Here is an 11540-nt window from a genome sequence, read left to right as displayed (position 1 = left end):
AAACAGATGCTAATTAAACGTGGTTTTATTTACAGTGCATTAGACGTACTGCGTCATTAACGGCTGAAGATCTGGGATTAAAACGAATAAACGGAGCTCTACCCTGTCAGACCAGATGGATGTAAAAACCCGGCCGTTTTAAACCTCCAGACGTTGCATGTCAGAGCAACTGGCAACCAAAGGACAGCGGCCATTTTGGTCCTCCGAAACACCCAAACTTCCTCACTTAACGGCAACTAAGAGTCGTGGTAGAAAAAGTTTTTTAAAAACAGAACAATAACAAATCTACAGATATTATCAGACAGATGTATTTAAACTACTAAGATGTTGTTTTTTTTGCTTCTAAATGTAAATGAGTTTAATCGAGGCGTGTGGGAGGTAGCACATGGATCCGCTGTTACTGTTTTCTACAGGACTGTGAATCTGATTCTCAGTGGACAGTAAAAAACATTTTTTATGCAAGTGAAGCCAGCGGCTCCGTCCTCACACTGAGCGACTCGAGATTTTCCTCTCGGATCTCACAACCAGAGCCGCCGCCGCCACGCTCACATTCAGGCCTAACCAGGATCTATCAGGTATAAAGACTTCCTTCTTTAGTCACTCTGTTTTCTGTTGGTGTTTTCCCTTTGTAGCAGAGCATTAACGGTTAAACCTCAGTGCAGTTTGCACACTGCAGAAATAAAATATTCATGTACACGCTAGCAGCAGGTAAAAAAATATAAAATAGTAATTTTGTGAGGGACAACTGGATTGCAGAAAATACAAAAACAGGGCTGGGCAATATGAGAAAATATAATAAAACCACAAGACCTCTGTAGGTGTACTGCAGCCACATTTAATACAGACTTTAATGGAAATTTAGTGACTTTCATAGATTTCGACTTTGTGTTTGTTATAAATGAAGAAACTTTATTGTGTGATATTGCTGACATTGCAATTTAATAATTTTCACCTTAAAGTGACCAGTTGGAGCTGGGTGTGTCATTTAAAAAGAGATTTCTAAATGAAACTGAACATTTTTATACATCAAATCCAACATTTCATTCATCTTTATGATGTGCATCAAAGAACGTGCTTTTAATCTCTGTAAAAAGCACAATCTGGTTAACTGCTTCTCAGTTTTTACTTTCATTTCCTCCAAGCATCATAAAAAACAAACATGAATCTAATCTGGCCACATTTGGATGAGACTTCATATTCAGAAACTGCTAAAATGCTAACAACTAGCTAACATTATTATCCAAAATTAGACTTAAGCAAAGTGAAATTGACCTAAATTTTATTTCAAAGGTGTTTTGTTCCTTTGTAAAATCTGAAAATATAGCAACAATTGGCATTACCTAACACTTTGAAACTGTAACTTCAAGCCAGTCAATGAACCAGTCTAATTTGTAATTAGTGGTAAAACCTTTCTAGATATTTGTTCAAGACAAAGCAGATTAAAGTAATAAGAAATCTAAAAAAAATTATAATTTTATAGCATTAACTAAAAAAGTTATAGCTAATTTGGTCTTAGCCTTGGTAAGTTTTAGACTCTAATAGTTGTCTTTTTGTGTAAAATATAAATTTTAAATACACAATTACTTAGCTTCTAAAAAAGTAAATAAATGACAGAGTATCTGCAGATGCCATAAGACAAACCAGAACCATCTGAACCGGTCTGAACCGGTTCCGACTGGCTCCGTTTGTCAAAATGGCCTGGCTGCTGATTTTCATGTTGTAGTCTTAGACTGATCTCATGATTTAAAACTTGAAATTGCAACACAAATGGATTATTAAATTATAGATACATATGTAAACACAATAAAAATGTACAAATATTTATGAATCATATCTTGAGAGTTATTAAAACTATGAAAAGAAAAAGGAATAAAATAACGCTACGGTAAGTTCAAGTCTTTCTTTGTAAGATTTCTGATTTATTTTTTAATCCTTCAATTAAAAACTTCCCATGTTATAAGTATTATTAATATAATATAATATCCCTGTAACCGAATACCTCACTTTCTTGTCGTCTAAATGGTTGTTTGAGATGCTAACCCATTGTTAGCTTGTTAGCTTCTAGCGAGCTAAAGCTAATAAATGTGAAGATTTTAAATTTAGAGACATGTGCTATGTTTATTTAAAGCTTTATTAGTGGTTGATTTCCTGTAAAATTAAGTTGTATTAATTGTGGCTCAGACATCTTGTGTTTTTAAAATATATTTTAAAAATACTATATATAAAAAGTAAATGTTGCCCAGCTAGCAACACAAAGACATTAACCCAGTTTGTCTTCCTGAAACTTCAGGAACAAACATTTAAGTTTAGGATGTGAAAGTCTTGATTTATTTAAAGGTGCAGTTTTAAAAAATGCCACGATAAGCCTTTTAATTTTTCTTTTTTAGTTGTTTTTGGTTTGGCTGAGGTCTCTTCATTTAGCAACAGGTTGTTTTAAGCCAGGTAGTCGGAAACAAACCAGATTGGTTCTGGTTCTGTTTAAGGCAGGGGTGTCAAACTCCAGTCCTCGAGGGCCGATGTCCTGCAGTTTTTAGATGTGCCACAGGTACGAAATGCTGGAAGGAAATGGCTTAATTACCTCCTCCTTGTGTAGATCAGTTCTCCCAGCCTTGCTAATGACCTAATTATTCTATTCAGGTGTGGTGCAGCAGAGGCTCATCTAAAAGTTGCAGGACAGCGGCCCTTGAGGACTGGAGTTTGACACATGTGGTTTAAGGAATCCAGAGGGAAAAGTCGGATCCACGTTTTCGTTTTTTGCTGTGAACTTTTTCCTTCTCTTCCATTTTCATTTTTATCATTTCCCAACAAAATAAATCCCAAACAAACGACTGCTAAATTGTAACGAGTCATTGTGAAGTGACGATCTTCCTGCCTCCGATCTTCGTAAAATCCGACGTTTCCCTCTGAGTTTATTTTATTTTTTATTCTCTAAATATTTTCATGTTAAACTGTGAAAAACAGCCAAACCTCATCACCTACATCATCATCTGGGCTCCATTTTGTTTGTTTTGGGTAACTCTGCTTTTCTACAACATGCCAAACTTTGTTTTCTTGTTTCTTTAGCTTAAGTCTGAAACTACTTGCTTTTTAATATTTTTTACTGTGTGAATTTAATGTTTAGTATAAATAATATACAGTAACTTTGACCACAATATGCCTAATTATAAATCAAATCATTTAAACATAATCACTTAATGAGATTACTCCTTACTGTTGATTCCTCAAAGTATATCATAATATATTGAAGCAGAAAATGAAATTTAGTGAATGAACTTTTAATATTGTACTTTTTGTTTGTTTTTTAAGGAGGTACCTGACGAGCTCTTAATAGACGAACCTGAAAGGTTTTATGTGAAGCTCTTATGTTGCATGTGTCTGTTGCTAAATCATATTGGAAACAGGGGTGGGAGGGGGTCGTGTGTGAAGGCCAAAGGTCGATTAGTTTAAGTAAAAAAAATAAAATGTGAAGAAGCTTCTTTCACGATGACCACTAGATCACTCACAGGTTGTTTCTCCGCCAGAGGAAATAAAGCACTTTAAGTGTAAAGCTGCGGTGACTCTGCTTTTCCTTTCTTCATATTTTAGCTCTTAGCAGATTAAACAGCTGCCTTAAGTCAGAGGCCTACTCAGAGTAGCTGGAAGACTGACTGCTACTGGAGATCCCTCCTGACCGCAGCATCATTTCCATCGACTCGCTGAAGATTCTTGGATGAGACGAGTTACGGCGGGTCAAATAAAGCAAATAAATTACGAATTAAACCAGAATAAAAGTCGTAAAGAAGATTTGGGAATAAAGAAAGATTACGAGAAAAAGTTGTTGGAGAATGAAGTCAGAGTTAAGAGAGTGAAGTGGTAATATTAACAGAATAAAGTCATAAGAGAATAGTTGGAATAATATGAAAATAAAGTAATATTAAAATAGTAAAGTCATAATAATGCTAAAGTAAAGAATATATTCAGAATATCAACAAAATAAAGCTGTAGTGTTAGGAGAATGAAGTATGAAATAAATGTTTAATTTAAAACATTTAATTTCCTTTGGTTATAAAGTATTTCTGAATTTAATACCAGAAAATGTGGGTTTAAATCCATTCTGGAAATATTAAGTAAATGATAAACTAAACTATCCCAGATGTTGGGCCAGAAATTCACCACCGTTTTTCTTTTTTCAATTATTTTTTATTCTGTGCATTTTTTATTAAACAGTCAGAAACTTCAGTGTATTTTATTGGGATTTTACTAAACAAACAAAGAAGGATTTTACATTTACAGGGACAGAGAAGCTGAAATCAAACCATCAAAGTGGTCTAGTCCAAGTCTAGTCAACATTAAGTATTCAAAGTAAGTTTAATACATGAATGTTTTATTTGAGCTCTTCTGGAACTGATTTATGTTTGTTTCTGGTGCCATGGAAGCCTTAAACCCTCCTGACCTCTGGATGATTCGGGTCGTTTCATTGCTGGCAGGGTTCGGCCACGCGGCCGATGAACAGCAGCGTGTTGAGCGTCGACTCTCTGATGATGACCAGGAACGGATGATCGGCCAGGAAATACTCCCGGTCCAGGTTCAGGGAGCGTCCGACGGCGACCACGGCGGTGGAGGCGGCGGCTTCGCTTCCCTCCTCGTTCACCTGGAAACCAAAAAACAACAAGCCCACACAGATCAGATTAAACTTTAACTAGACCAATCAGCGGCAGTTTGAGTGAAAACAAACAGAAAACATGAACTTTGTGTTCCTGACCTCCAGGAAGGCTTTGTGGTAAGCATCAGAGATAAACAGGGAGTCGCTGCCGTCCTCCAGGACTCCTGAAAAAACAGACCCCATTATTAATCTCATAAATATAATCAATAATTAATGTTTTTTAATTTGAATTTGAATAAAAATCAGTGGAACTGAATTTCACATTAATGAATATTTCAGTGTGGAGATTAAATTTGCTGATGTTGCTTAAAGTTGTAATAATACCAAATTAAAGTCATGAAATTAGTCGAATAAAGTAATAATTCTATGAAAATTTCTGCACAAATTGTCTTAAAAATAAAATGCTGAAACAATTTATCGGTTATAAATATGGAAATGCTTCATCTATTAACATCAATAAATTATTGCTTTTGTATTCTGATAATACAGAATTAGCAGCTAATGACTTTATTCTAGTAATTAAAAAGAGACTTTCTATGGGGATTGGTTCTGTTCCAGGTTCTGATTCTACTTGTGTTTCTGGTTCTGGCCCAGGTTCAGGTTCAGGTTCTGGATGTGGTTGTGTTTCTGGTTCTGGTTCTGAACCAGAACCTGCCTGGTACCGGGCAGGCTGGCCGTGTCGGCGCTGAACAGGTCGGTCAGGCCCATCTGCTGCAGCTTGTCCTTCAGGCTGAAGCTGTCCTCCACCCTGAAGCGCGGGACGGAGACGGACACGGTGGTTTCTCTCATCTGGTCCAGCCAGATCTTCAGCTTGTTCTGGTCCAGATTCTGCTCCACCTGAACGGAAAAACTCACTAAATAATCCGACATTCATCCAATTCCTTCAACAAGGACTGATTTTCACTCCAGCGTGTTCTGGTCGGAGGTTCAGCTTACGGCTGCAGTGTGTGACTATTATTTAAAAAAAAATGTTTACATGTTTGTTGTTGTGACAGTTTGTTATAACACAAATCATCTGTGAAAAAAAAAATGATCCTGCTAACTAAAAACAACCAATCAGAGCCAGGAGGCGGGTCTTAGCGCTGCCAATCACCCTCTGTATGTTATGAGTGCTAATGCCAGCTAGCATAGCCACCAATGATGGTGGATAAATGGTTTTCCTGTAATGGTGAGTTGTTTCTGTTAAATTAACACATTTAGCAGCATGTTCATGAGGATGATTGACAGTGCTAAGCCCCTCCTGTTGGCTCTGATTGGTTGTTTTTGGTTAATTTCTTCAAACAGCAGCTCAGGCAGGAGGTGGAGGAGATCGATCTGTTCACAGATTATTTGTCTTATAACAAACTGTCACGGCATGACAGATTTAACACGTTAAAAAAATTATAAAAGTTACATACTGCAGCTTTAATGTAAAATTTCTCTGCTTTCCTGTTGAAAATATAATATTCACAAGCCTGATGAATGACTCGTTTGAATTTTTTTTGTCCTAATATTGGCAGAAATGCCTCACCAAACGTCTCAGGTAATCTCTACCTTCACCTCATCACCCTGTTTCCTCGCTCTACACTTCAATTCCAGTAACTTCTGGCTAAAATATGTAACAGTTTTTTATGTTTTCACTTTTCTCTGCAATACTTCTGAATTTATTTACAACCTGGACATTTAACCAAAGCTACAGGATAATTTTCTCTTTGTAAAGGAGGGAATGAAGTCTACCTGGCTGAGCGGATGGCCTCTGTTTGGCAGGATGATCACCATGGTGATGTCGTCTCCCCGGTACGGCATCTCCAGCAGCTGCACCTTCTCCTCACGCAGGTCCTTGTAGTTGAACTTGGTCTCCTGGTACATCATGTTGACCTCGCAGCTGCGACTGTCATCCACAAAGAAGTCTGACGCCATCACGTTGTCTTTGGGAAACTTGTTTTTCCACAAACCCTGAAAGGGAAACAAAAACTGTTGCTCAGTGTTCAGGAATATTAGATTATATTTGTATGCAGATGATATCCTGCTTTTTATCTCTGATGTCCTAAAACAGATTTCTATCCAGGTTGCCTTATCTTCAGGTCTTTGCCAACCTTGAAGTAGATGGTGTTGACAAGAACCAGAACGGTGTTGGAGTCCAAGGCGCCGGACGGCAGCGTGTCCTGGATCCTGTTCTCCGTCTTGTTGGAGATCCAGTCGTTGATGGTGATCCGAGCCGCCTCCGGGTTTGTCTGCCAACAGAGGAGTTACTGGTACAGATCCAGTTTGACTTAAAAAAACAGCAGATTCCTTATCTGAACTCTATCAAGACTTTAGGAGCACAAAACAATATCATCTGCATAGAGGGTAATATTCTCAGCAAAATTACAATAGGGCAGCACAAACAAAGTTCAAAATATTAAAGGAATTTTTTTAAATAATTTAATTGCGATTATACATTAAATTATTTATTCCTAATTGTATTATAAATAAATTCTAATTTTAAGTATAATTTAACAATATCAATAATTACTTTAATATAATTATAATTCATTTATATAAGTAAATATATTCTACTACTCTAATTTTGCAGAAGATGCTGTTATTTTAGTTTTTAACGAGACGTGAGACTCAATTAAAATTTTTAATTAAGTTAATTACAGGGGCTTAATTAATGAATCAATTAATTGCATTTTATTTGAAAACCATTATAGAAATACAGGCAACTTTTTAAATTCAAAGTTAAGTTTTGAGATTAATATTTTTTTTATATTATTTTGAAAAGTCAAACAATTTAGATTTTTGAAACTCAGAAAATTTCCAAGTTTTTTCTAGAAAATGTCTGAGATTTTTTTTTTTTTCAGAAATCTACTCCTCCTTTTTTGTTGTCTTTCTGTCCACATTGGCCTCAATACGGCAACATAGATATGTTTCATTTTTTCAATAATTTAGCAGCAAAAATGTTTTTTGAATTGAAAACGTTGCTTGTTTTGTCTAAAACGGTTTTAAATTAAAATGCAATTAATTAATTAATGAGACTCTGCAACCTGTGTTTAAAAATGATTAATTGCGTTAAAATTTAGAATAGTATTAATATTTTAATCAAAGAACATTAGACATAAAGAAAAACATATTTAATATTCAAAGTATTAACTTTACTTCCTGTCCAAATCAAACGTTTCGTTTCATCCTGTTAAGGTTTCCAGTAGTTATTAATCTGGAGCCATTTTGAAACGGTTTAATAATTTCTGACCTTGAAGTTGAGAGGCATCAGTTTGGCTCCATACACGGTCTCGCTGATGTTCTGGTACGTCTCGTTAAAGTGGAGCGACTTGTCCCCGAACAGGCGGTTGGCGGAGACCAGCAGCGTCGTTTTGTCTTTCTTCCTGTACAGTCGGCAGTTCAGTTTGGCGAAGAAGAAGTGGATCATATCTGACGTTTTCTCCTTGATGGTGTCAAACTGAAACACCTGCAGATGGAAACATCGGGTCGGGTCAGTGGTAACTACGGACTGGATGTGGAGCAGAAACAGATTTCACCTAAATTTTTATTCACTTTTCTTTAAATGTTACAGAGTTTTAAAATTTGGGCTTAAAATCACTGAAAATAGGATTTGTTGTATTAAAAACACTAAAATAATCTTAATGTGATTTTTGTCCAATTCTTACCTGGTCAATAAAATAAACAATGTTTTAATTAAAGAAATTGATTTATTATTTTTTTTAGTTTAGCATTTTCTTAACTTTGAAAATGCTATTTTGTTAGTAATTTTTTCAAATTAAATTCTAAAGCGCTAATTTTCTTGACTGCTTTCTGAACTTTCAGTTGAGTAAAATTCAACATCCATGTTGAAGTTTTGGGTTTTAGCTGTTAAAATTATTCAAGTAGTCATGCTCTTATATACATGCTCTTATTTTGAAGTGTTTAAGCAGCAGTTCTGTTTCCTCTCCTCACGTTCTTCACCCGTGATGTTGATGGTTTATTGTTAGCAAAACTAATGTTTATGATTAGCTTTTTAGCATTAGCTCTTGCTAAATACCTTGTGGGTGTCACACTTTAGCATTAGCAGGACCAATGTTTATGGTTAGTGCTGTAGCATTAGCTTCTGACAAATACCATGTTGCCATAATGTTTTAGTGCTGGTGAAGCTAATTTTTACGACCAGTACTTTAGCATTAGTTTTACTAAATGTTATGTTGGTGCAGCAATTTAGGATTATCAGAACTGTTTATGATTAGCGTTTAGCATTAGCTTCAATTGATACCATGTTGGTGTAGTGCTTTAGAGTTCACTATTAGCTTCTGCTAAATATAGTGTTGGTGTAGCACTTCAGCGCTGTAGCGTTTATGAACTGTTTATGATTAGCTTTTTAGCACTAGCTTCTATAAATATCATGCTGGTGTAGCATTACTAGAGTTAATGCTCATGATTTGTGCTTTAGCATTAGCTTCTTCCAAATATCATGTGGGCTAAGTGCTTTAGCAGTTTAGCATTAGCAGAGCTAATGTTTATGAGTAGCGCTTCAGGGTTAGTGCAGCTAGCTGTCAAGTTAGCGGTAGCCACCTCTGTGCTAATGTTTGAGGGATTCCGACCTTCATGATCTGCTCCAGTGTCTGGTTGCAGGCTCCCAGTTTGGTCATGGCGAAGGCGGTGGAGATGCTGAGGGGCGACATGAAGATGTTGCTATCTGGCGCCCGGCTGAGGGCCATCTGCTTGTACAAGGCCAGGGCGAAGCGGCCGTTAGCCTTCGATAGCTCCCACACCCTGGGGTTGACGGGCCGCGGCTCCGGGGTCGGTTCGTCCGCCTCATCTGGGTCGGGGCTGCGGTAGACGCAGCGCGGCTCCAGAGCAAGGTCTTTGGGTCGGGCGCTGCAGATGTCCAGAAGCTGCGCACTGGAAAGCAACGGCAACAATGCCAGAAGCAACCAGCAACTAGTAGTCCTCATCCTGGATGGAGGAGAGATTAGCAAACCAATTTAGGAAACCAGAAGATTTCAGAAACGCTGAAGGGTGCCAAAACGTTTTAGCAAAGTTAACAAGAATAAACGCAACCTGGAAATGTAATTAAATACTGAAAAAGAAAACGTATAATTAACCAAATGTGGTTCAGTTCGACCTGATTACCGCACAACCTGCAAAAGAATCACCTATTAGAACCTGACTGACAACAGGAAGTAGGCAAAAAAGATCCTAGAAAAACAAGACGTCCGGCAAAACCTGTCTCTGGCAACCGTCCCTAAAACAGCAACCGTCCCTAAAACAGCAACTGTCCCTAACACAGCAACTGCCCCTAAAACAGCAACTGCCCCTAAAACAGCAACTGTCCCTAACACAGCAACTGCCCCTAAAACAGCAACTGCCCCTAACACAGCAACTGTCCCTAACACAGCAACTGTCCCTAAAACAGCAACTGTCCCTAACATTGCAACTGCCCCTAAAACAACAACTGCCCCTAAAACAGCAACTGCCCCTAACACAGCAACTCTCCCTAACACAGCAACTGCCCCTAAAACAGCAACTGCCCCTAACACAGCAACTGTCCCTAACACAGCAACTGCCCCTAACACAGCAAATCTCCCTAACACAGCAACTGTCCCTAAAACAGCAACTGTCGCTAACACAGCAACTGCCCCTAACACAGCAACTGTCCCTAAAACAGCAACTGTCGCTAACACAGCAACTGTCCCTAACACAGCAACTGCCCCTAACACAGCAACTGTCCCTAAAACAGCAACTGTCGCTAACACAGCAACTGTCCCTAAAACAGCAACTGTCGCTAACACAGCAACTGTCCCTAACACAGCAACTGCCCCTAACACAGCAACTGTCCCTAAAACAGCAACTGTCGCTAACACAGCAACTGCCCCTAACACAGCAACCGTCCATAACACAGCAACTGCCCCTAACACAGCAACTGTTGCTAACACAGCAACTGTCCCTAACACAGCAACTGCCCCTAACACAGCAACTGTCGCTAACACAGCAACTGTCCCTAAAACAGCAACTGTCGCTAACACAGCAACTGTCCCTAAAACAGCAACTGTCGCTAACACAGCAACTGCCCCTAACACAGCAACTGCCCCTAACACAGCAACTGTCCCTAACATAACAACTTCCTAGAGCAAATGTCTTTAACAGTTGCAGAACCAACCTAAAGCCATGTTGTGACCTTGAACTCGTGACTTTCAGCATTGATACAAAACAAATAACAAAAACATGAATGTTTTGAAGTGACCTAGTTAAAGCCTGGACTTGATGCCAGCCTTTAACTAGGCCACTCAGGCTGGGAAACCCTCCAATGCGGCTGAATTAAAGCAGAATGACGATAAAGACATTTGATATCAGCTGCTCCCTCTAACGTTTTATCACTTTTTCAGATGTTCAGGTTGCGTTGCTGTTTTAACAAACTGAGCAATAAAGTTTTTCTTTTTTCAGATTTCAGTCGGATACAAACAGAGGAAGATTTTCCTTCGCTTATTGATCAGAAACTTGAGGTAAACGGCAACAGATTGCAGATATTGATCAAACATCAATGAGGCCAAATGGCTGAAGTTCAAGTAACTTTTACTTTCAGCAACATAAAAAACAAAAACACAAAAAAAACACAAATTTTCCAGAATCGGACCCAGAACCAGAATCATTCTGCTAAAAATGAAGAATTTACCTGAGCAGGTACGTCGCAGCGAGTCCAGGAGGAGAGAGCAGTCTGAGCTGTAAACAGGTCACTGTCCTGCAGAGCAACGACAAATCCACTTCAACCTTTGAAACATCGACCCGCCGCCATCACCGTGACGACGTACCCCTCCGGAACCGATCAATACCTGAACGGGTCAGGACTCAGACCCAGGAACAAAACTATGTTAAACTGGACTGAAATTGTTTCCAGCTGCAAAAGCTTTAACATACATTTTAAATGCAGAAAATAAAATAAAAAATG

General features: G+C 38.2%; 2 protein-coding genes across 2 annotated transcripts; both read right to left on the bottom strand.

Moving 5' to 3' along the window:
• Window positions 1-4209: 4209 nt before the first annotated feature.
• On the bottom strand, window positions 4210-11373 carry serpinc1 (serpin family C member 1). The gene is made up of 8 exons (XM_005808416.2): window positions 11268-11373; window positions 9196-9550; window positions 7857-8072; window positions 6718-6855; window positions 6359-6577; window positions 5305-5479; window positions 4742-4806; window positions 4210-4630 (listed from the first exon to the last, which is right to left on the bottom strand). Exons 2-8 carry the CDS (start codon window positions 9547-9549, stop codon window positions 4454-4456), a joined length of 1344 nt encoding a protein of 447 aa, XP_005808473.1. The 5' UTR covers window position 9550; window positions 11268-11373; the 3' UTR covers window positions 4210-4453.
• On the bottom strand, window positions 9557-11233 carry LOC111609656 (keratin-associated protein 4-6-like). The gene has a single exon (XM_023339092.1). The coding sequence runs from the start codon at window positions 10793-10795 to the stop codon at window positions 9794-9796; it is 1002 nt and encodes a 333-aa protein (XP_023194860.1). The 5' UTR covers window positions 10796-11233; the 3' UTR covers window positions 9557-9793.
• Window positions 11374-11540: the final 167 nt, after the last annotated feature.

This window comes from Xiphophorus maculatus, chromosome 9 (assembly GCF_002775205.1).
Source record: "Xiphophorus maculatus strain JP 163 A chromosome 9, X_maculatus-5.0-male, whole genome shotgun sequence".
NCBI classification, from domain to species: Eukaryota; Metazoa; Chordata; class Actinopteri; order Cyprinodontiformes; family Poeciliidae; genus Xiphophorus; species Xiphophorus maculatus.
The sequence above is the reverse complement of the archived record's forward strand: the minus strand, read 5'-3'. Positions and strand labels throughout refer to the sequence as shown.